The sequence below is a fragment of the Phascolarctos cinereus genome, unplaced genomic scaffold (assembly GCF_003287225.1).
Source record: "Phascolarctos cinereus isolate Bilbo 61053 unplaced genomic scaffold, phaCin_HiC Scaffold_3;HRSCAF=262, whole genome shotgun sequence".
Lineage (NCBI taxonomy): Eukaryota > Metazoa > Chordata > Mammalia > Diprotodontia > Phascolarctidae > Phascolarctos > Phascolarctos cinereus.
In genome coordinates, this window is record NW_027555736.1 from 156,008,581 (window position 1) to 156,034,506 (window position 25,926).

The following is a 25,926-nucleotide window of genomic DNA, read 5'->3' on the forward strand; positions in this document are numbered from 1 at the left end:
AAAACTAACATCTTTTAGTCTTCCATTAGCCAAGCACTCTTCACATGCTTGGTCTTGGGCTCTATAATATGAGTCTTTAGATACATCTCAGAGCTAGCCGGTATGCACTTGGATATTAAATGTATGTGGTCTGAACCTTAACCAGATAGATAAAATCTGTTTCAAAGTGTGAGAACAATTAGATCCTCTCACTTATATAGCCACTTGTTTCTAGACTCATCATTGCGCAAGGAGAATTAAAATAAAAAACACCTTAGATACAGGCTTAGCTACAGCTTTGCCTATACATCTCCAGAAAAACTCAGGTAGGATAGCAGGCTAGAGAGCTTACTCCTCTAGATTTTTCCTGAGTTCCATTTCACTGTCATCCAAACGTTTCTGCAGCGTCGATGTCCTCCTTCTCCTTCTCCTCATGTTGGCTTTGAAGCTCCTCAAGGTTGGCTTTCATTCGGTCTCGCTCTTCTTTGATGTTTTGTTGATTCTAATGTGAAACAAATATTAATTTTTGAAGTATGAGCAGGCATGCAACTCCTTGTATATTAGTAACATCTAACAAAAAACCTGCTTCAAAGACTTCAAAGACCTTTCCTTACCTATATCCTTCCAACTATAACAACTGAATTTACTACATAATTGAGGTAGGTGCCTGGAAAGGAATACAGAAGAATTAATAGTGAACAGGAAGTGAAACTATGACTTCACTGTGTAGAGAACTTCATAGGTGAGAAAATTCCTGCTGATATTGAGCGGCATCTTCTCCACAACTTATAGTCTTAGAAAATTAGCCAGAGCCCTGAGAAGTAAAGTGACCTGCCCAGGGTCATACAGTATTATCTAAGGCTAGATCTGAACCTAGATCTTCCTGGTTCCAAAGCTGTTTTTCTATCCACTAAGCCATGCCATCTCTTTAAATACTACTACTAGTTAATAAACAAAGCAAAATGGGCAACCCATTCTTACTACACCTGAGAGTTCGGGGAAAGAAACAAAAAAATTTACTTCCCATTATTCTTCACTCTCTTATTATTTAATTTTTTACTTTTAATTTTTGGAAGACCTCTGGCATTTCAATGGTCTGGAGAATTCCAAAAAAGGAAACACATTCTACAAATGCAGACTGGTACCGGCTCTATAACTTGTAATCTTAGAATTAACTGGGACACTGAGAAGTTAAATGACTTGGCCAAAGTCTCACAACCAGAATAAGTCAAAATGGGATTTGATCTCAGGTATTCCTGATTCCAGGGCTACCTGGCTACCACACAATCTGCCTCACAATCTTCTGTCTTCCATTACTAAAGTGAAATGCTTTCTGTACTATCAGCTTATTGTGTCTTTTCTGTATAATTCCAGCTTTGAATCTTTCATTTGCTTCCAAACTTCCAAATCAAATGGTAAAAGCCATTTGTGCATACGTTAAAGTCAAAGCCTCAGAAACTGTTGTTAGGGACAAGTTAGTACACTTTCTTTTTCTGACCAATTCAACCTTTCCTTCATCTTGGCATCTCAGAGGGCTTATTCTTTGTCCAACACAGATGCAGAGGAGAAAATATGACGTCGTAAACTCTGGTATAGTCAACATTCTGAAAACTCCTTTGTTGAAGTTGATTTGGGTTAATTGGCTGTGCAAAACTATGCAGTAACTATGATTTCATGCCAAGCAACATAGTTATGACCTTTGAAACCAATCATGTTGGGGAAAACTGTGCTGTTATCTGTGTGGAGGCACTCCTAGGGTAGAAACTACCATAAATGAATCCTGGAAATTTATCCTCAACTGACAGTCCTGGGTATTTTTGGGGGCAGGGGGGCCAGAGATAAGAGATTAAGTGCCTTGCCCATGATCACACAGCTAGTATGTCGGAGGCAGGACTTAGAACTCTACCCACTACACCACACTGCCTCTTAGGTCTTATTACCCCCATTTTAGTTGAGGAAACTTCAGAGACATTATGTGATTTGCCTGTGTTTACGTAGCTACTAAGTTGTCTCAAGGAAGATACAAACCCAGGTGTTCCTAATTCCACATCCAATACTGCTTCTAAATTAAAAGGTTAAAGTAATACACTTCAGCACATATCATACATCTTCAAGATAAACATTTTTTAAAAAGCCATACCCTAATTTCTAGATTGAGCTGTTTCTGAAGTTCTGAAACCTCCCTGTTCAGTTTGTTTCTCTGTTCCAGTAGTTCTCTGACTTCAGCTGAAGAATCAGAAACCTATAAATATGTAGAGAGATGTCAATTTAATGTCCAGGGTACTTTTTCATCTTCTATCCTGGCCCCTGCCTCTGCTCACCTTGTGACCTAACCCCAACATAAAGTAGCTCAACCACTGCTCTAGAAGGACACAGCACAAATCCATCTTGTAAAGTGAATTCTCTTCTCTGAGAACTGTTTCCCTCCATAAAGCTAGATCACCCAGATCACCCAGATGCTAGAAAAACATTATTGAAGATAAGACTCATAGAAAATGTCATTGGCCAGTTCAACTCTGAATTACAACACAGCTCTCTCCATATTTTTTATCTCTAAAAATAGTATTATGGATATCACTCAAAAGTAATTGGGCATAACCTCAAGGTGATTAGTGTGCTACTCATATGTACTGGGGGGGGGGGTGGCATTCGGGACCCAAGGGGAACCATGAAGGCAGAGAACAAAGTAGTAACTGCAGGCCAAAAGGGCAGATAGTTCTATGTTTTCTCAGTTTTCTGAATCTGAGTACGTTATTGGGTTGTGTATTTCACTTGCAATGAGGTACTTCATGGGCTAGGTCTGGGAATGTGAAAAATTATACCAAAACAGGGTTATTAATAATACCAGAAGAATCTGAACCACTTATTTTAATAACCCAAACTAAAGAAGAAAACTGGCTTATGCTTCCCTCACCAATCAATTTCAAGCAGGGAAACAGTGCTCTATTTCCTGAATATTTGCTGTTTTGTAAGGTATTCTCAGTCCCTCTCATAGGAGGAAAAATGGTCCCAGGTTCAGAGTAGTCTGAAGGCCGGGGATGGGGAGCATAGGCTAAATAGCCACCAACTCTATTGATATAATCATTTGTTAAGCATTTAGTGCAAGAGAATATGAGGATAGAATAAATAAGAAACAGCTCCAGCCCTCAAGGGACTTACATTTAATGGGGAGTATATTTCTGATTCCCTTCAATCCCTAGGATCCAGAAACACAGGCTCCAGACAGACTTTCAACTGTGTCTTTCTGGGTTTGGAAACCAGGAATTGGTGTAGGGAACTTCCTCTGACCTCAACTGCCGTTCAATTTATAATCCAAAAGAGTTGCCTCAGTCACTAAGACTTTAAGTGGCCTTTCTAGTGCCACCAAGGCAATATCTGTGCCTGGTGGAACTTGAACACAGGTTGTCCCAAGTCAGATCACATACAGCTCTCTATCTACTGAATCACAGGGTCTCTAGATAGCTTCTCCTTTCTTTCAATGAATGCATACTATGAAGGAGATAAAGTGGCAGCCCCTTTTCCTTCTGCACAGAATTTTCCCCGTCTCCCTTCTTCCTCTCCCTCAAGTTTGGCTCTTAATTATCACTCCGGATTTCAATATAAATAATCTTATCATATGTACTAAGTGCATAGCACAGTGAACACTTTTGGAAAGCACAATCCTTTCAGGAAACTCACAATCTCACTGGAGAGACAGGACAAACACATTAGAACTAAAAGCTGTTATGGGACAGAGTTAAATTCCCCAAAAAAGTAGTGTGTGAGTGTTACAAGAGTTCAGAGAAGGAAGACATCGGCGTAGGCTAATGCAGACTAAGAAGAAGATTCACGTGACTCTGAGTTGGTCGTTGACAAGTAGAAAGGACATGGGAATGGGTTTCTTATGTACTGGGAAGATGGCACTATGAAAAAACATAAGCAAGACACAAAGGCTGGTCTCATTCGCTTGATGGAGAACTGAAAGAGGAAAGCTAAAAGACTTCTCTCATCTCCTGGATGAGACCAGCCAGGCTAGAGACCAGGCATGTTGCTGAAGAAGAATGAATAGATAAGGAGGGACTGATTATAACTGCTCTTGAAATACTTTAAGAACTATTTGGATTTAATCCTAAAGACAAAGGGAGGAATATTTTGTTGGGAGGAAATGATTTGATGAAAGCAATATTTTAGAATGAGGCAGAGTGGTGCTGTAGATAAGAGCGCCAGCTCTGAAGGCAGACAGGATTGTTGGTGTTCAGTTGTTTTCAGTCATGTTCAATTCTTAGTGATACCATTTGGAATTTTCTTGGCAAAGACACTGGAGTGGTTTGCCATATCCTTCTCCAGTTCATTTTATAGATAAGGAAAACTGAGGCAAGCAGGGCTAAGCGACTTACCCAGAGTCACACAGCTAGTAAGTGTCTGAGGCCACATCTGAACTCTGGAAGATGCATCTTCCTGACTCCAGGCTCAGCTCTCTAGCCACTTCCCAGCCTAGGTTCAAATTTTGCCTCTGACACTCACTACCTGTATAAGTCATAGTCACCCTCCCTCAGTTTCCTCATCTGTAAAAGGAGAGGTTGGATTCAATGGCCTCTGAGGCCTCTCTCGGCTCTAGATCTATAAACCTATGATCTGGCAGACTGGAATACAGAGTGAAGAGACTGTAGAAAAATCTTTAAAATATGATAGCAATAATCCTGGCATAAGGTAATCAGGTTCTGACATCGGTAAAATTTAATTTTTTGCCTTTTCCTATGAAACTTCTTCATCCCAGTGTCTTTCTACCAAGGAGAAACGGAAAGAGCTTCGCTTAGTCTCCCTCGACCTGACCAAATTGGCACGGGGAGGTAGAGTTGGTTTCATTTGGTTTGGGGTTGCTTGACAAGGCAAGAAAAGAACCCTCAGAACAGACCATATTGTTCACCTGCCTGCCTGTTCTTTTCTTTTGTCCTGGCCTGCTTGAATTCCGACACACCCCACCACCTTTCACCGAAGTGATGACTTCTAAATACCACACACCCTTCAGTTACTTCTATTAAGCACCATAACAACAGTTTGCAAAAAGAAAGTCTGGTCTCCCCAGATGTACAACTTCATTAGTCCTTACCCTCCCCAAGAGGGAATGCAAATACAGAGGTGCCAAGCCCAGGATGAGAGCGAAATGAGCTATCCCCACCTCTGAGGACAAATGCCAATTCATCCTCTCCACAATTTCTTCTTCCCAGCAGTGACGGCCAAAACACAGACTACCCGTCATTCCAACCCTCTCTCCACATTATCTCCACAATTATTCAGTGACCTGAGGACACAGGCCTTACAGTTTTTTTCAGCTTTGGTATCTCATGCCAGTGTAAACAAACAAAGAAAACCCAACACACACCCCTCCCCAAATCACATGATTATTGAGACTAACAGTCAGGTTGCAGCATGAGAAATCAAAATGTATTTGGATTTTAGATATGTTCATGTTTGTGCTAACACTGGGGAAAGAAATGAAACCTGGAAATTTATACATGAGCTCCAAGTGAGATGAATTTGTTGGTAGGAGGACAATACAGTTACAGATCTTTAGGTTTTTAAAGGGAACTAAGTTTAGAAAGCATCTTGAATAAATGTGGGAGCAAAACATTCTCTCTCAGCTATTTGTAGGGGAACTCTGAGTCAAGAAAGAGAATCTAGACCAGAAAAATTCTGTGTGTAGCTAAGAGAGACTGAGGGGGTGGGTTTTGAATGTACCACAAGAAAAATCCAAAGGAAAGACTACTTTCCCAAGGAGAACACCCTGAAGGGCAAATGAGTTGCCCAGGGTCACACAGCTCGTAAGCGTCAAGTATCTGAGGCCGGTAAAATGGTAAAACTGTGAAGTGGCAGTGAAAAAACCAGGGAGTCCTGCTTGAGGGCTGTCCAGGCTGGGTTTCATCATGGGTTCTCCTCAGCTGCAATCTCTTAAATGCTCTCTTCTCTTTTGTCCCACTTCCATAGGGCCTAAGAGCACAGATTATATTCTCTTATTTCACATAACTTGAAAACCTTAAATTCCAGAAAAATGAAAAGGAAAGGATGCAAATATTCCAGATGGCCGAATCAGGACCCAAAAGATCTCCAACAGGCTTAACAAGAAGATGAAATGTAATAGAAATAAAAGGCATTGAGAAGACTGTAACCTCCATGAGGGCACAGATTATACCTTATCTGAATTTTTTACCTCCCCCAGGATCTAGCAGTTTTCTATCCACAGTATGAATAAAGTTTGCTGAATTAAAAAATGAATGTAAAATCCTATAAATGGGTTTTTAAGTACACAAGTAAAAGAAAAGGGTAAATTTACTATGTTCTACAGAAACAAAAACCTTTTTGAAGGTGTCATGAACTCCAAGTTCCAGTCAATGGATCAATCAAGAAACCTTTATTAAGTGCCTACTAATACTGACTTCTATCTCAGCTGCCCTACCTTCCACCTTGCTCCAATTGTACATCTCCCCCAACAGTGTGATATGATGGTCAGTGTAATACATTCAGGCTACAAGAATATCCAGTTTGAGACAACACATATCAAGAGGAACAATGATGGCCTGGGGGTCTATTGACAAATTGGGGTGCATCTACGGGTGACTTTAAGTCAGTGGTAAAGGGTTTCAAAATCATGACAAACAAGGAACTGTTGAAGGAAATGGGTTTGTTTAGTTTGTAGATGAAAAGACTTAGAATAATTATCTTAAAACACGTGAAGGGCTCTTACATGGAACAGGGATTAAACTCTTATAGCTACCCAAAGATTCAAACCAGGGACTGAAAATTACAGGGATTTAGGTTTAATTTCAATATAAAGACTCTTCTAACAGAATTGTTCAATGGACTTCCTCATGAGGTAGTGATTTCTTTTTCCCTCCAAATATTCAAGAAAAAGCCAAGCAACAGTTTTTCCCTTGGTATGGAGTGAGAGGAAATTAATAGATCAGGTAGGAGAACTGGCCAAACGATCTCTAAAGCACCTTATTCTGCTTGCACCAATAAATAAAACGGTAGCCTGAAGGGAAGTACACTTTTTCATCTCTCCAACTAATATTCTATATTAGATGTAACAAATCCCAATTTACTCGATTGTTTCCTTGTGCACTTCCAGCTGCTCTAGATTTTAACGTCTGAATCTTCTCAAAGACCAGGTTTACTTTTCTCTTAGTGGCATCATCATTATCAGTGCTCCTGAAAAACAGAGAAAGCATAAATAAACCTTATGTGATAGCACCGATTAATTTCAGATGGAGATAAATCTGTGCCTTAGCAGAATAAGGGTTCATGAGTTCAAATCTGGCCTCAGACACTCATTAGCTGTGTGAACCTGGGCAAGTCACTGTTTGCCTCAGTTTCTCATCTGTAAAATGAGCTAGAGAAGGAAATTGCAAACCACTCCAATATCTTTGCCAAAAAAACCTCAAAGGGGGCCATGAAGAATTGGACACAACTGAAAAACAACTGAACAGGAGAGTAAGGGCCTGTGAGGAATTCCCAGCATTCCATACTCAATGAAGCTGATTTCAACTTTTCAGTGGTGTAGTAGCTAAGTAACAGGGAATTGCCTAAGGCACATAGAATCTGGGTGATTTGCCCTGGGTTGCAAAGTCTATAAATGATGGATAGAATTTGAATCCATCTCTTCCTGACTCCAAGTGGAGTATTCTTACTCACTAGATCTTGCTCTATGAGACTTAGTACTACACTTAAAAAGGAATGTAAAATAATCCAATGCAGTATGGCCATAAGGCAGTCTTTTATAAAATGCTACAAGAAGCTATAGATTTTGCTAAGTTTACTGACATAGGTATGGTCTTTCAAAGTGTCCCAATTGTCAGGGTATTTGTTTTTAATTTGTTGTTTCTGTTACAGCTCAATTTGGGAGATGTGCCCAGTTTTAATTAGGCAGGAGCTGCACCCAAAGTTGAAGAATAATCTTAAGTGAAAACTTGGCATTTTGGTCTTTAGTTCAAATGGTTCATACATTCTCCCCAAAAGGAAAGTTCACTCGCTCTTGGAGCTTTCTATTAACTCTGAAGCAGTGTTTTAGAGAACAAACAATTAATTACGTGACACTGAGAGACAACAGTGGAAGAGGAAAGGCTTGGATTTGAATCCCAACTCTGCTAATGACAACCCATAGGACCATTCCTCAGGCAAGCTGCTTATAGCTTCATGCCTTCAACCAATCAACAAGCATTTATTAAGCACCTACCAGATACCAGGCTCTGTGCTTTGCTAAGTGCTAAGGAGATGAAAACAAATTTTCCTCATTTGTAGAATGACAGAATTTTAATAGATGACCTCTAAGGTCCCTTCAGACTCTAGATCCTATTGTTTAAGCTATATAGAATAGCTCTTTAGCAAACCTGATAAGGAATGAGAGAAGGAAAGAACTAACAAATCTCTTGCTTATAATTACATAGCTAAAGTTGCTAACTGGGGCCTGAAACCTGGTAACTGACATTTAACTTTTTGAGACAAGAAAGATTCAGAAAATGATGATGCTAATTCCAATTTTGCAAAGAATAGCTGATTAGTAAACAAGCTTACAAATTGTACATTTGCACTTGAAATAATAGTTCTGCTATGCTTTTTTAATTAAAAAATATTCATTTTAGAGAGAGGAAGTATCTCCTATTGAAATTTTAAATACTGTTTTAAAAACTTCAGCCTTTTAATTATATTCCTTTTATACAGTATCATCATATGGCATCTACATGGCTGAAGGGCATGAAAATATATTCCAAAGCATTCTGACAACAACCAAGTTAACAATACACATCAAAAATTACATGGCTTATGACATTCAGATAAATGAAGTCACTTACCCTTCTTTGAGGTAATTGTAAAGGATCTGCTTAGCCGTCTCCTCATTCGTTTGTTGAGCAAGCTCTTGCTGACCTTTCAACAAGTCAGGTGTGGCCTAAAACATAAATAACATTGGTCATTACATGATCATAGGTAAGTCTGCAGAATGAAAGTACGTTCTTGATGTGTCTCAAAATTGCAATTTCTTGTTAAGTTTCATGAAGGATCTTCATTGTGACCACCACATTGTGACCACCCTGTCCTCCTTCCCTCTCCCTCCCAAACTGAGGCTATTCCATATTCTTTTGTTTTCTCTATTGTAATAACTAAGGTCATAAACATTCTTCCTGAACACACTCTTTCTTAAGGAGGTGAAGATCTAACAGTGCCACTTTCCCCAGCACCAGTTCTTCAGATTCTTAGCCTTATTAAAATATATTCAATATCCAAAACTTTAATACAGTGTTAGATTCTGATTTCCAAGAACAGGGTGGCAAAGAGAAGCCTGAATGGGGACAACAATATTGAAATGCCTAAAAATTTAAAAAAAAAAAACGGAATGAAAGGAAAAGAAATTTGTTCACCAAATCTGGCATTGCTTACTTAGGCAATGGAAGGTAAGGGCTGGGAAAGGGGAAAGGGCCTCAGACACCTGGACAAAGTTAAGTTTGGGGGGCAATAAAGGTAAGTACAACTTTGCAAAGAGAATAAACATGAAAATCATAAGATACACAGGTGTACTGATTCCAGATCCAGTACCCTTTTCACTACAACATGGTTGTGTTCTAGACTGAAGAACCATTAATGATATTAGGTAATAGTGTAGGTCTACAGGTGCAGATTGTTTCATGAAAATGTCAGATGCTAGGGCACTTTTTTGGGCAACTATATGGTACAACAGGTACAATGTTAGTGTCAGGAAGAGAGTTCAAATTCTATTTCTGACATGAGCTTTGGGACCTTGGGCAAGTCACTTAATCTCTCTCAGGCTGTTTCTTCATCTATAAAGTGAAAAGTTGGACTTCATAAGGTCTTCTAAGGTCCCTTTCAGCTCAAAATCTATAATCCTAAGAAATGTAATGGTTTTGTCAGCTAGCTTTGCTAAACTTTTTATGTTGTTGTTGTTGCAAGAGAGGGCTAAATGTGTATGTGGGGGAGGGGGTAATATTAGGAGAAAAATTGTATAAAAAGTCATCAAATTTCTTAAAGACTAAAAAAAACCCATTAATATTGATAAAAGTACAAATCAAAGTTACTTCTAGAACTCTAGATGAGATCAAACTCTAACCCTTGAAAGAGAGGAGGTAATTACAGAACCCAAAGTAAGAAGGGTAGAACAAGTAATCAGCAAAATTTTTAAAGACTTTTAATTTATCTGTCATTGTCTCAGAGTATCTGAAAGTTTCTACTTTTTACCTTCAAAAAATACTTTCAGTTCTTTGCCTTCAACCTAGGGAACTTATCAACATCCCCTGAGCAGAATACATTTGCCCTTTAGGTTTATTACAACATTGAACTTTCCTCATCTGTTATGTGAAAGGCTCGGACTAGTTGACCTGTAATGTCCCTTCCCCCTCTAACATGCTATAGCTCCGAATTACCCAGAAGCAACTTCAGATTTACATATTTTCCTACTGTCTCTCTAAATTCCTGTAACAAGTACTTTCCAATTACCTCACAGGTTTTTTTTGGAATCGCATCAAACTTCTTACATTCCATGGAGGCAGGTAAATGACACAGTGTTTAGAGTATGAGATTTGAGAGTCAAGAAGACCAGAATTCAAAGTCAGCCTCAGACACTTACTAACTATATTGGGCAAGCAACTTAACCTCCCTTCGGCCTCAAAAATGGAGATAATACTAATACTTACAAGGTTGTTGTAAGAATGAAATAAGATATTTGTAAAGCGCTTTGCACACCTCAAAGTGCTATATAAATATTATTATTAGTATGTGCTATCTAAAACTAAGAAAAAACCAAAACACCAACCTGTCATTTCTTATAGCCTTCTCATATACTGGGAAAGCTTTAGGGGGGAAATGTCATTTTTTTTTCCTTCACGATTTCTCTCTCTCACCAAAAATGAGACCTCTTGGAAAGGGTTCCCACACTGTTAGTAATGGGATTGATTATTAGACTGAAAATTATACTTCAATCTGTCTGAAAAAATGCCAGCTTCTAGAGCTTTCCAGTCTGTAGTCTCCTGAACCACAGCATTTATTTTATTAGTCTTAAATTCTAAGAGCAATCTAAGTGCTGAGTACTTGAATAAAAGCAAAGAAATTCAAGCTGAAAATACCACAAAATTGAGGGTTTGGGGATGGGATGGTTTGTTACTTTTAGGGGGCTTTTATTTCTTTTTGCCAAGGAAACATAAACATCACTGAACATAACAGAAGCAGCAACAAAACTTATTTTTCTGGGATAAAAACAGACCTTTGAGATCTTAAAAAAACTAAGTGGCAATGTATACTCTGAGCATTGGGGAACTCTCTGGTCAAAGATGCCCACAGGGTAGCATAATTGATGACTTCCCTTCCTGAAGTTTCAAAGGAACCTTAGAAAGGGCTCAAGAATTCACCACTTAATGCACACCCTTAAGCATAATTGTTAGTCTTTAGCTTCTTCTCTTGCTAAAGGAAATACTTATTTTCTTACCATATTAAACAAATTCCTACAATCCAAACAATCTGACTGGTTCAAGAGCATCTCCTGTATAAAGATCTGGCTGATCTCAGTGGAGACTGGGGAGAAAGGAAGACAAATAACGTACAAGTGGATGGAAAGGGGAAAATACACATGCACCCACCACTTCTGCCCTATCCCTTCACCATTAAAGATTAAATCTCCATAAGGTTACATACCTCTGTGTGCTTCCCATCTGAAAAATCTTGATTACCCTATACTGTCACAAAAATAGGTGACAGAAAGATAATTACATTTATGTGTTTATACGTATATGAATATTTATGTGTATGTGTATGTGTAGATATACATACTCGCTCTTTAAATGAAACTGGGAAAACAACCCAATTGGTTTGCCCATATGTACCTACATACATAAAATCTTTTAAAAATCCACTGATGTGTAATTAATGACTGACATATGGAGATGTTTACTATGGTCTGGACCACTGTAATATAATTATAGTATAATTAATAATTGATTATATAATATGATAATAAATAATAATTGCTATTTGTCTATCCTCCATTAGAATTCCTCAAGAACATGGAGGTAACCCTGGGTTCTCAAAGATTATGACAGAAAAGAATGAATTCTGGCAGTTCTGACCAAACTGGTAAAGCTTTGGGTACAGGTCTGGTTATAATCTGTATTGTCTGATCTGAAAGACAAGCTAAATTCAGAGAAACTCATCTTCAGGCCAGCTGCAGGGTAACGAATTTTTAGTCATGGAAAATGTCAAAGACTAGTTACCACCTCAGAGAAGGGTCACAATCTGTGTCCATGATTATCAACAAAATCACAAGATCTTGAAATAAAGTAGGTATTGTTTATCCCTAATCTATGTATGATTATATACTTTAACCATTATATCTATATGTAATACTAGGAGCCCTGACTATGTGAAGTTTTCAAGCTGTCAAACCTAGGCTAATGTTTTTTTTTAAATACAGTCAAAATGTACTTAATTTCACATATATTTTATTGACTCCCTGTTCCCATAAAGGATCATAGGAACATAGGAGTAGAGTTAGAAGGGACCTGGGGTGCATTTAGTCCAACCCCCAGATTTTACAAATGAAGAAACAAAAGCCCAGAGTTTCAGTGACTTGCCCAAGGTCACACAAATAGTGAGTAGGGGAGGCAGGATACGAATCCAAGTCCTTTGACTCACTGCTCTTTGCCCTGTCCTGCCCTGTCACTGAAGCCATTTTGAAAAAGCCATTTGCGGGGCAGCTAGGTGGTGCAGTTGATATAGAGCAGCCCTGAAGTCAGGACGGCCTCAGTTCAAATCCAGCCTTAAACCAACACTTGACACTAGCCGTGTGACGCTGGGCACTTAATGCCAATTGCCTAAAAAAAAAAAGCCATTTGTCACATGAGAATTACCTGAGTATTTGTAACAGAGGATACTGTCTTGATAGAAATTTTCTTCGTTCCTGAATCAGGCGATGTGGCCGCAGCCTGATTCTGTAACAACACCGTGGCAGTTGCTGTTTTTATTTCTTCCTCCTTTTTATTCTGGGCTGAGAGTGTGAGAGGTCTCTTCATCCCACTGTCTTTGTTAACTTTATTTTCATAACCTTTGCTTGCATTACTGAACTGTGAAGGCCCGGGCTGTCCATCGAGAGCATCCTGACCTGGTTCCTGCAGTTTCCCAGACGTCTGTCCTACCATGGTGTGTTTCCCACCGGAAGGCAGGCGGCGATCTCGAGACAGGGGCTTCTGCTGCCAAACTTGAGATGGTCTGAGGAGATGTTCGTTTGATTTACCCAAGTTTCGGCTAAACTCGTCTAAGTACTCAGAGTCTCCCTGTAGACCAAAAGGAAAGGCACTATCTACACTTCTAGACCTCTTGCGATCATCTGGATGAATTCTGTTCCGTTTCCCAGATCTCCCTCTTCTCTGAGAGCCAACCTTCTGATCAAATTTTTCAATTAATTGATCTACACCTGGAATGGATCCTGTGTCAATATCCCGGCCTGTACCTGGCATGAAGGGAATATATCTTCTATTTTCGTGACGATTCACATTGTCAGCATGGATGGCATAATCTTGGTCATCCAGTAAAAATTTGTACAAAGAGTTGGCTGAAGTCGGGGTTACTGAGGAAGAGGAGGATCTCCGCGACCTGTAACCATCCAATATTGGCCCAGCAGAATCTTGTCGGCGAAAGGGGAGAACATCGGGCCGACTTTTTTTGCTTTCCTGATGAGTATCTGGGTGAATGGCAATGAGGGGTTTCTCGCCAGCAGTAGGAGACTCGGCTGGCAGCCCCTCGTTGGCACAGCTCTGAACATTTAGACACACTGATGCCTGCTTCTTGGGATCCTCTATCACAATAGAGCTGCACAAACGAATGGCTGTCACATTGCATTTTGACATATCTCCCGAAGGCAAGCTAGCCGGCTGAGAAGTAGCAGGTTTAGAAAAGTAAGTTCGAGAACGTTTATCACTTCTAGTTTCCTCTGTAGGTGTTTTGGTCCAATTGCCCTCAGGAGATCTGTGAGTCTCTAAATTCAACTCATTCTTTTCAGGATTATAAGGCTGCAAAAGTTCAGGGTGTCTCTGAAAGTTCAACATGTTGGAAGATTTTAGTGAACTATCTCTGTGGTCAAGAAATCCATTCTTACCTTCATAAAGGCTGGCTGGCTTTAGACTTCTAAATGCACTGGGCTGTGCATATGGGTTTTCTGGGAACCGTAGCTCTTCACTGGCTTTCTCTTCCAGTCTGGGATCAATGTTGGAATGTAAAGGCAGGTCACTGACTGCTGGAGATGTAAATGATGGCCCATTTTCTGCAAAAGGAACGCCTGTCAAACATCTCTCTGTATTATTCAGTACGATGTATGGGTGGCCATCAATTCCTTGTACTCTAATACTGACACCATAAGATCCTGTCTTGGCATTCTGAGAAAGCCTTGATTTCTTGGTCTCATCACTTTCAAGCCTAAGGTGTACTCCATATTCCTGCTGCACATGCTTATATTCTCCAAAATACAGCTCCATGATGTTTAAGCTATTTAAAAAGAAAAGGAGATACAAGGAAAAATTAGTCTTTAAATGAGACAAGATTTCACCCGTTAAACAGGATCATTTAAAAATGAAACGCACTTTATATCATCAAAGACAGTTTCTAGGATCAAAAAACAGACACCCTAACCACCCTATAGAAAATTTCTGAATCCTCATTAATATTTGATTTTGAATGAATGCCCATGCTATGGACCACTCTGGTGTGACCCTGACCAAAGTAGTACCCACCCCCTCCTTAGTTATCTGCTTTTGTCACCCTATGCCAACCACCAAAAGTATTTGGAGAGGCCCTCTTGACATCTGCCTTCTTGATACCTCTACCTAGATATCTCGCTGATACTGCAAACTTCACACATCCAAAACAGAACTCATCTCTTCCCCCTCCCTCCATGTCTTTCCTTCTAACTTCTCAGTTTCTGCTGATGGCAGCTCTGACCTTTTCCAAGACTCATAATTCAATTATTTTTAAGTCTTCACTCTTATCATCCAATCAGCTGACACATCTTACCTATCAATTTGATTCCATCTAAGGGTTATCAAACACCATCATCTACTCTCTCCTCGTTACTTCCTGCTGACACCCTGGTTCAGGCCATCAATACTCTTCTCCTAGACTATTATAATAGCCTGCTACCCTATCTTCCTGTCTCTAATCTCATCCTCTTTCCACTGTATCCTTCAGATCACTGCCAGGGTAAACACTACATCATAGAGGTCTGTTAAAACCTTTCAGTGGTTCCCTATTGATTCTAAATAAAAAACAAACTACTTACTTAGCCCAGAAATCAGGCCCCTCAACAACTTGGTTCAAACTTCTAATCATTATATCATACAACCTTTCACAAAGTTCATGTACCAAAGTGAACTACTTATTTCCTGACCTAGTGTTAAACTTTCCCACCTCTATGACTTTGTACATAATTCTGACCTTCACTAATGTCATTTTTTTTCTCAATTTTTTTTAAGGAATATTTTTTTCTTAAATTTGCTCTCAGTATACAGGGAGCTAAAAGAGAGATATATGCAAAAAATGCATAATCCTCAAGTAATGTCCCCTACACTTCTATAGATAACATTTATGTAAAGTTTAAAAGTTTGTTTGCAAAGTGTTTTACATATGCTGTTATCCCTTCCACATCACAAGCTTCCCCGTTGGGGTTTCAATATATTGCAGGCAGGCATAAGAAATTTTGGTGGAGTTTTGTGGAAGCCAGAGATGACATGTGAAGGCCAGAAGATGACACAGAAAAAGGTCAGAAACTCAGGAATGCATAAGATATATGCATAGTGTTATATAATATCAATATATTTTCTCTTTCAATACCACAGTAATTCAGACTTCTTCTCTGGTATGAAGGGAAGACAAAAAGACTTTACATGGATTTTTCCAGATCATGGGGGCACTTCACCTCTAACATCTAAAATGTACAAGGGATAACTGTGTTATATCTCATTTGATCCTCACAATAACCCTGTTAACAGGTCAAGCTGGTATTGCTATTGTCCTCATTTTACAAAGGAGAAACCTGGGGCTGCCTTTCTGGCTTTTGAAGACCTTCCCTTCCACAGCTCAGCTCAGCTGCTACCTTTTCCAATAAATCTTTCCTGATCGCCCAGTTAATGGACAATTATCTGTCTATTCTCTAATTTCTCACATAATTCAATTGGACCCTCCATGTAATTATCATATTACTACTGTGATAGTAGTTATTTGTATGCTTATATTTATTACAGTCATAGCAAGCATGTAAGAAATTTTAGTCTTGGATTTCATTAACTGCCCAATACTTTGAATGAAAGACCAACTCTAGTCATTGTTTTCCCACAGTCATAGTTCTTAACAAGGTAGCAAAATCATCTTCAATACTTCAAAAGATTCATGATTTCTTTCATGAGAAAACTAGTACCACTGATATAGACTAGCCTGACTTCAGGAGCACATGTGATCAAAAAGACATCTCATATTATTTAGGTGGGTCTCAAGAAACAAAAATATAGCCTATTACCAAGACCAAACTTGATGGTACGATCTGATACTGCTGCACTCAACAAATAGTAAGGGACTACTGTATACAAGGAACTGAGCTGGGTGTTGGGGGTATAAAGACAAAAATGAAATAGTTGTGCCTTTAAGGAGCTCACATTCTCCAGAAAGATGTGATATGCTCAAAAAAGCAAGTACAAGGCAATCTAAGGAAGGAGAAAGCACTAACAATGAGAGGGTTCAGGAGGGTGGGGTGGAGTGAGGCATAGGAAGGCAGGAACACATTGGCATAAGAAGGATGCCCAAACCGGGCCTTGAAGAAAGCTAAGGCTCCTAAGAGGCTGCCATGAACAAGCCTTGCATTCCAGGAATGAAGGATAACCTATGCAAATACACACAAGGGGGAGACTGAATACCCACCTTGGGGAACAACTATGTTAGCTGGAATATAAAAGTTGTTGTGGGGAATAATGTTAAATTAGTCTAGAAAGACAAGTTGGAGCCCACGTGAGAGGGATTTTTTTTGCACTTTACCACAGAGTTAACAGCAGTGAGTCACTAAAGGTTCTTGAGAAAGGGAATGGTATAATCCTACCTGTTCCTTAGGAAGAGCTAAATTCCTCCATGTTAATGTGCAGCCCCAAGGAAAGTAGGGTTTTTACTGAGTCTTACTTAACTCAAATTTAGACTATCCTTTATGATAGGACTATAAACAGCACATTCATTAATAAAATCTGCTGAAAGCTATTCTCTAATTTCAGAGAGTAACCCAAGTTAAAATCCTAACACATCACGCTCCATGTCTACACCTTCACTCAGAGATGGCGCCCAACTGGTGCCTTACATAATTATGAGGTAAAAGCTGATAATTTGCCAGGGTGTCACATCGACATCTGGCCAATAAACACTGTGTTTCCTATTGGAAAAGATGGTTAAAATACAGTAATTGCTTTACTTAGCGAGATCAGCAAATGTGCTAATGAATGCGGACAAAAACAACTCTGTTGGAGGAACCGTTAACATGCGCCAGACAGAAACATACCCTTTCTGGAGGGTGTTACATACTAACAACTGAGTAAACAGATTATTCACATTTTTCTGGCTCCCTCTTCATTTCTAAACTAGTCTAATTCCTGAAGAGCATTTTGAAAAATTATAAGGATATTCATCAACCATCCCAAAGACCAAGAAGCATCGTGTAGATTTAAAACAACCATACTGATTTAAGCCCTTTAAGAAAACAAAATGCTATAGCAACAGGCACAAGACCAAAGTGAATTAAGGTAATAAGGCAGGCTCCCTGCCTAACCAATGATTTCATAAAAAAAAAAACTATTTTAAAACAATAGCAATAACAAGTCATATTGACATAGAACTTTCAAGGTTTACATAAGCATTTCCCTGACACCCAACTTGTGAAGTTGGTAGTACAAAGTATTATTAAACCCATTTTACAGATGGGAAACTAGATTACATGACATTTTTGTCAATGATCATACAATTACATACATAATACATAAGTACATAAGGGAGGACTGTAACCCAGGTCACTTACCTCACTCCAACCCCCAAACTTGATTCACTAAAGATATACAGACACGCTCACAAGCAGGGATCTCCAGACCTAGCCAGATCTAGGCCTCGGTTCAATTTCAACTAAGCCTGGCAGCAAGTAAGAAAAAATGAGCTGCAAAACAGAAAATAATTTCTCCCCCAGGTTGGATACTGTGGCAATCCGTTTCAGAGCTAGAGACTTGATAAGGCAAGTGAAACCTGATTAAACCTAAAGAGATTCTTTCTTTTCTTGTGTTTTATTTTTTTTTTGGGGGGGAGGGTGCTGGATTGTTACATTATTATCAAGATACCTATAAAGAGTCTCTATCAGGACATAACTACACACACACACATACACACACACACACACACACACACACACACACACACAACCTGAATTTCATTTGGAAAGTTGTTTATTTTTTCCTGAAAGACCAAAAAAAAAAAAAGTTAAATAAATGATGAGTCTTGCTACACCGGAATGCAATAGCACTGGAAAATGCCATTAAAAATAGGATTTAGAATTAGAAGGGACGTTAGAGAGTATCTCATCCAGCGGTTCTTAACCTAGCACCCATGAATTTTTTAAAAATATTTTGATATATGTATTTCAACATAATTTTCTTCCTTGGTAATGCTATATATTCTATGCATTTTAAAATATTATTCTGAGTAGATACATGACAAACAAAAAGGATAAGAACTCCTGATTTCATCCAATTGCCTATTACAGATGAGCAAACTAAAGTTCATAAAGTTTAATCCACTTGCCAAACATCACAATAGCAATAAATGTCAAAGCTGTTAGAAATAAATAAATAATAAATTCTTTAAAAGATCAACTAAAGGGAAGGTAATTTCAAAAATAAAATAAATGTCAAAGCCAAGATTTGAACCCAAGTCTTCTGACTCTCTGGTCCAGTATTCTGCACCACCAAATTAGGCTAAATTAAGCAATAGCCAGCTTTTGAATACTCAAGGAACTGACAGGCAAAGCCAACTGAAGTAACGAAAGCACCAAAGTTTTCTAGGAAATTTCTAGAATCTCTTATTCCTTTAAGTATAGCAATGACTTCAGAATTACACAAAGTAAACTATTAGCAAAGCTAAATTTTGAAGTTTGAAAATAAAAGTAGAAAACTCTAGTCTACAATGTAATAGAGGTGGGGGTCATAGAAGCCCAATCAGAAATTTAAAATAGAGTTGTTGATCAGGACAAGAGACATTTTCCTCCAACAAATATACTCAATTCAGAAACTCACAAATGCACCCATCTCCCATTCATATGTGCCTCTCCCATGCTCTGTTTCACTCTCCTTGTTTCTCTAAAGTCCTCAAAGAACCATAATATGAAACATTACTTGTACCACTACTTACCAAATTTAGTTTTAAATTGTCTGACCTAAATTTTTAAAGATGATAAATTGGATATTTCTTATGTTTCTCTAAAAAGGAAATAATCAGATTTAGTTGGAAAATGTTTAAAAATAAGATGCTCCTATATTGTTCCTAGATTCCAAAATAATTTCTAAAATCTATACAGCAGGTGGAAAACTATCAGATCACTACACTAACAAATCACAGTAATTCCTCTGTGCAAAAGTCTAAAAGCAGTCCAGTACTGGCCCTTACATGTAAGAACAGAACACATTTCGAGCCTCTCAAATGGATTATCACAGGAGAAGGATTGAATGCCTTCCTTGCTTATGGACTTTTCCCTCCATTTTCCCCCAGAGAGGACAGTACATATGTTCCTGTCCTCCAAACTTGAAAGAATATCTGGACGACATTGTAGAGAACAAGAAATCCAGAAAGCACAAGAACTTTGTTTGTTTTACAATGCTATCACTAGCTTCTTCCATGCAAGAGTTTGTCTGTTTTTCATAAGCAAAATGTTTGGCATAAACAAGTATTGCTTTATTCCTTAAAAGTTCAGCAGTTTGTTTCCTCACAAAATTAAAAACACTTAAAAAGTCAATTCCTTGAATATATCTGTCAGATGAATAAAGGATAGGACCAAGACCTGTGATTTAGTTAGTATAAGGAACTCCCGAGTAAGAAGTCTCCCTTCTACCAATGCAGAGTGGTGCCTCCTCTGCAACTTACTATAGTCTTAGCAAGTCTGCCTCTGGCACTGAGAATTTAAGTGACTAGCCTAGCATCACATAGTATGTCTCAGGGTTGGGGCCTAAACTGAAATCTTCCTGGTTCAAAGCAATTCTGCATCCACTCTCTCATTATCTAAATAAAACATGCTTTAAAATGTTAATATCCATGATGAAAACTTTTAAATGAGCCAAACAAATTATATTTAGTTCATTTATTTTCTTATAATTAACAAAGACTTTAGATTTCTGTTATATCCCATATTCCCCTCTCCTGTGGAAGACTCCTCTGTGACCACAGACACAATTAAGTGTTTAGTATCCCCTTCTAAGTCCTAAGAGAGCCTACTTTGCCTTTACTATATCCCTGCTCTGCCCCATTAGAAGTGGCAGGAAGCACCTAAAGATCTGACTTCCTCTAAGTTACATCAAAATCCTCTTCCAGCCATTAGTTGGTTTCTGAATGTATACATGCCACATTAGCACTCCCATCACTTTTTCTTAAAGCTTTAATCTAGATTAAAATGCAAATAATCCTGAGAGGCATAACACTTTTAAGCTAGTAGTCACTCACACCTTAATACAAAAAAAGACTCTCAGAGTTGATGGGTAATGGAAGGTAAATGGACAATAGGATACTCTTGTAGAGATGAAGGTCTAAGGAAGGCTATAATAAGAAGCCTAGTAAGAAATTTTAAAAGGTAATGGTAATAGTTGGTACTAGTGACCAATTCTAGGAAGCTAGGAGATCATAGAAACAGCTAGAGTTTATGCTCTGCTAGCATTCAAACATTTATTAAGTGACTATGCGCAAGCACTGGTTTAGAGCTAGAGAAGTGATCTGATCCAACCTTTTTATTTTACAGATGAGAAAATGGTAAATGAAATAGGTTAAAGTGCCAAAAGTCACAGAGTTCATTTGTAACAGATTATCTTCAAAGCTTTGCCTAGAGTCCACGCTGATTCTGAACACCTGGCCTTGACCATATTTGAGACCTAGACTGAGGATTCAAAATTAGAGTATATTTTGGGAGAAAAGAAAAGGGTGGCAGGAAAACTATTGTGACTGTGAGACCTTTTATTAGTGTACTTGAGTGTATAAAGTTAAGTGATAGTGAAGGATGTGTGTCAGAGAGTGTGAGAAAAATGTATGCCTAGGAGTCAATGTATCTACAGTTATGTCAAGATAGGAAAGGGAAAAATAAAGGGTGATAGGGAGTCTAAGAGTCTGGATCTCTGTGGCAAGGACAAAGGACAGAAATTTTTATAGGTACATTTGTGGTCAGAAAAAAACCAACGTAGGTGATAAAATTTGACTGAAATATTTATGAGGCAGGGAATAAAAACAAAGTATTTAATTAAAACAGCATTAACCACCAATGCACTCCAACATAACTCATTAATCTAGTCAACCCTGAGAGCTCTCTAAGAATCCAAATGCTGCCTAATACAGTGACTTATAGAGAGGAGGAACTCAGTAAGTATTTAAACAGGCATGAGTGAGGAAATGTTTACAATCCAGTAGAAAGCAAATTTGCATAATAATAACAATAATGATAGCTAACATTTATATAGTTCTTTAAAGTTTGTACTTACCATATATCATCTCATCTGATCACCTAATACGGCCCTCCTCCAGGGCAATAATGCCCAAGAAAGGAATGATCAATTTAAAAAAGAACAGTGGGGCAGGTAGGTAGTACAATGGACAGAGCACCAGCCCTGGAGTCAGGAGGACCTCAGTTCAAATTCAGCCTCAGACACATAACACTCACTAGCTGTGACTCTGGACAAGTCATGTAACCCCAATTGCCTCACCAATAAAAAAAATATCAATAAATAAAAGAGAACAGTAATCTGTACAAGATAACAATGGACTCCCAAACGCTTTAATTTCTCTAAATCGGCCCCGATGACATACTGCAATCAATTCTGAGTACTGCCTTTCAAAATCAGTGCCCCATTCTCAGATTTTCGATCACCTTCAAGGCTGAAAGAGGTATATAAGGATAGAACTAGAAGACAGAGGCACACACACTTTCACTTGATCACATTATAAGGCATATCTGGCATCAGCATTACCATACAAGGCAGCCTCAAGGGAGGAAACTTGCAAGGTGCTTTTGTTGGCCCCTAAACCACAGGAGAAGCTCAGATATCCTGTCACTGCTCCCAGCCTTGCTTTATCTTCAGCCTTTGTTTTCACAGTGGAATACTTCTTCTCCTACCCCTCCACAGAACTAAGTCCTACCTTTTCACTCAAGGCCCAACTCATATCTCACCCTCTCTTCCAAGAAGCCCTCCCCAGTTCTGCCAGTCCACACTGCTCTCTCCTCCCTACGTAGGAATCTTTGCCGCGCTCCCAATCAGTACCACACAAAGTTACTGCTTAATTGTTCTTTAGCAATACAGCTAGCACTAAAGGTCTTTAAGGTCTGCAAAGTGCTTTACAGCGTTTATCTCATGTAATCATCACAAAACTCTAGGATGTAGGTGCTGTTACTCAGACCATGTTAGAGATGAGAATTTGGGGCTGACAGCCCAGGAGTCACACAACTGTGTAGATGAGACAGGATTTAAATTTGGGTCTTCTGGACTCCAAGTCCAACACTCAATCCACAGTGTCACCTAGCTCCCCCTAGCTTAGCCCCTTAGTGCTAAGTTTTGGGCAATTCTCTCTATCCAGTTAGAAGGGGAATAAGCCTAGAAATTTTGTATCCCAAAGGGTGCCTAGCACATTGCAGATCACATAACAGGCCCTCAACAAACACTTTTACTAATAGAAATCTATTACTATTTCTGCCTTGTAACTACGCCATGTTCTGCAGAAAAAAAGATCTGTCTCTGGGCCATATTTTGAATCCAGAAAGTAAAAAATATCATGTCTACATTTCCCATCTGTGTGGCCTGACTCTGGCTAAAATGATAAAATGAGGCCAGGAGGAAGAAAGACTTTCTGAAAGGGAATAGAAATGAATCTTTGACTTTTGACACACCCTAACTTGGAATTTCAGTAATGTCCAGGCTCTCATTCCCTAGATCACACTAAAAATAAATAAATAAAAGGGGAGAGATTTTTTTGCAAAAGCACGATTTCAAAGTCAAACCTTTCATTTTGGAAAATGTCTTTCTCTTGCCTTCTTTAACTGTCTCTTTCAGCAAAGGCCTTCCCTAATGACCCCAAGCTATAAATGTCTCTCCTTAAATCACTCATTCTGCTTCCATTGTCCCCTACTCCATACAATGCTATTGTGACATATTATAGGTGTTTATCTTCTCCTCATAAATAGTGAGCCTTTTGGAGGCATACATTGTATCTCATTTTAATTTGCTTAGTAAAAATTGAAATGAACCAGAAGCCTAAACAAAAAAATCTCTAGACTTTTTAGAGATAGGGAAGGGATTAAGTATATTTACAATGCCTACTATGTGCCAAGCAGCTTTACAAATATCATTTCATTTGATTCTCACAACTCTGTAAGGTGGTTGCTCTTATAATCCCCATTTTACAATCAAGGAAACTGAGGCAGATAGAGGATAAGTAACTTGCCCAGGTCACGCACAGCTACTAAGTATCTAAGGCTAGATTTGAACTCAAGGTCTTCCTGACTCCAGACCCAATGCTCTATCCAGTATACCACCTAGCTTCCTTGGAACTAGCATCATACAGAACCAACTCAAAGAACTTCAAAGCAGAAGACAAGAAGGGAAAAAGTCCAATCACCCAAAGACCCCCTCAGTACTGATGATCCCCAACTCACAAAAGGGGAAATTATAAAAATTCAAGGTCAGACTCACATATAAGCCAATTATTAGGATTTGGTGATTAGGTATAATTAGTGAAGGGGATTCCCTAGGGCAAACCTACAAAGAAGTTTATTGAAACATTGTGTTTTTGCAACTTTTTTTCAAAGTAGAGAACAAGGAATCACAGTTTTCTTTTAAGTAACATAAAATGTACTTCAGACTTAATTATTCATATGTATCAGGCATTCAACAGATACCTGTTAAAAGAATGAAGACTAAGGGGCAGCTAAGTGTGGCAGTGGATAGAGCACCAGCCCTAAATTCAGAAAGACCTGAGTTCAAATTCGGCCTCAGACACATAACACTTACTAGCTGTGTGACCCTGGGCAAGTCACTTAACCCCACTGCCTAGCCAAAAAAACAAACAAACAAACAAAAAAGAATGAAGACTAAGTATAATAATGGACAGAGTCCTGGACTCAGCTTTAAGGAGATCTGGGTTCAAATCCTAATTTTGATGCTAGCTATGTGACAAGTTGCAACTTCTCTGGTCCTAAGTTTACTCACTTCTAAATTGAAGATAGTATTAACACTACCCACCCTACAACATTATATAAATGTTAGTTATTAGCATCATTAGAGGGTCTGGATCTGTGACTTCATTATTATCCAAGAAACTCCTAATTTTGAGGACACTTCCCTTCTTCCTGTCAAAGAGGGAAAGCTAGGAATCATCCATAGCTCTTCTCCCTTCTCATACATTCCCCTCCCCCATTAAACAATCAGTAGGCCAATTTTATCTATTCCACCTCCAAAATATCTCTCCCAACCCAAGGAATTCTCTCCATGGAAAAATCACACTAATTCAGACCCTCATCACCTCCTACACTTCTGATGGTGTCACTCCCCTACTTCAAAAGTTTCAGTAGCCCTTTATTGTCTTCAGGGTAAAATATAAACTCCTCTGGTATTTAAAGTCCTATACAACCTGGCTCCAGCCTATCTTTCCAGGCGTGATTACATTCACATACTCTTACACTTCAGACAGTACAAGGCATGCTGTCTCCAGTTCCCATGCCCGCAATATTCTTTCCTCAACTCTGCCTTTTGGTTCATCTAAATGTTTCCAGATCCCCCCCAGCTGTTATTGCTCCTCTTCCTCTCAAAAAAAAAATGACTTTGTATTTACTTATCTGTGTATATACTGTCCCATATACAGAAGCTTGTGGACTATAAGCTTCTTGAGAGCGAAGAAGAATATTTTTCATTTCTGTATATCCCCATCAACATATTTAGTGCTGGTGGGCACCAAGATGTTTCATAAATACTTGTTGAATTGAATTTTTAAAAAGTTCATCTGCTTGTAGAATTCCTAGTGTTGAACGCTTTCCTCCAATGGCAATGACTGGCAACTCTCACACAGAGTAATTCAAGAGGTGCATAGAACACTGTGAGTCATTTACCCGATCTGGGTCACCCTGTCAATATATTGGAGCCAAGACTTGAACCCAGAACTTCCTGAATTCCCAGTCAGCCCTCTCTACCCACTATTCCACACTGCTGCATATAATTATTATTAGAATATAAAAAATACTTCCAAAATATATACATTTCTCAACATGTTATAATTCTAGTTATGAAACAAAACTGAATAATAAGAAAACTAGGTGAGAAATTTTTAATTTATCTTGAATATTCATATTAAAAGAAAAACAGATTTAATTAGAGCACAATAAGGAAATGAAGATTTCAAGCAGATTTAGAAAGGTAATACTTTCAAGGGCCTTGGCAGTTGATGACAATGATACTTCACTGTCTCTAATTTTATAACTTAAGGTTTTCCTTCCAGAGCTATGTACAAAGACTTTTGTACAACTAATGGAGTCTTGGAAATAGTTAGGGTACACATTAAAATGTAAGGCTATGACTTCTATATTAATACAGAACGGGTAGTGAATTGTGAGGTACTAAACTGTTCATCCCTTTTGACTTAGCAGTCTCAGTACTGGGCATAAAACCCCAGGAGGTG

At 38.7% G+C, this 25,926-nt stretch overlaps 1 protein-coding gene across 1 annotated transcript in view; it reads right to left on the reverse strand.

The window, feature by feature from the left end:
- The window catches only part of CGNL1 (cingulin like 1), a 197,589-nt gene that overhangs the window by 121,326 nt on the left and 50,337 nt on the right, over positions 1-25,926 (reverse strand). The window contains 6 exon segments of the mRNA XM_020981694.2: positions 332-390; positions 392-481; positions 2,120-2,221; positions 7,059-7,164; positions 8,805-8,899; positions 12,861-14,490. Of these exon segments, the coding sequence (XP_020837353.1) occupies positions 332-390; positions 392-481; positions 2,120-2,221; positions 7,059-7,164; positions 8,805-8,899; positions 12,861-14,480 (2,072 nt within the window). The 5' untranslated portion in view covers positions 14,481-14,490.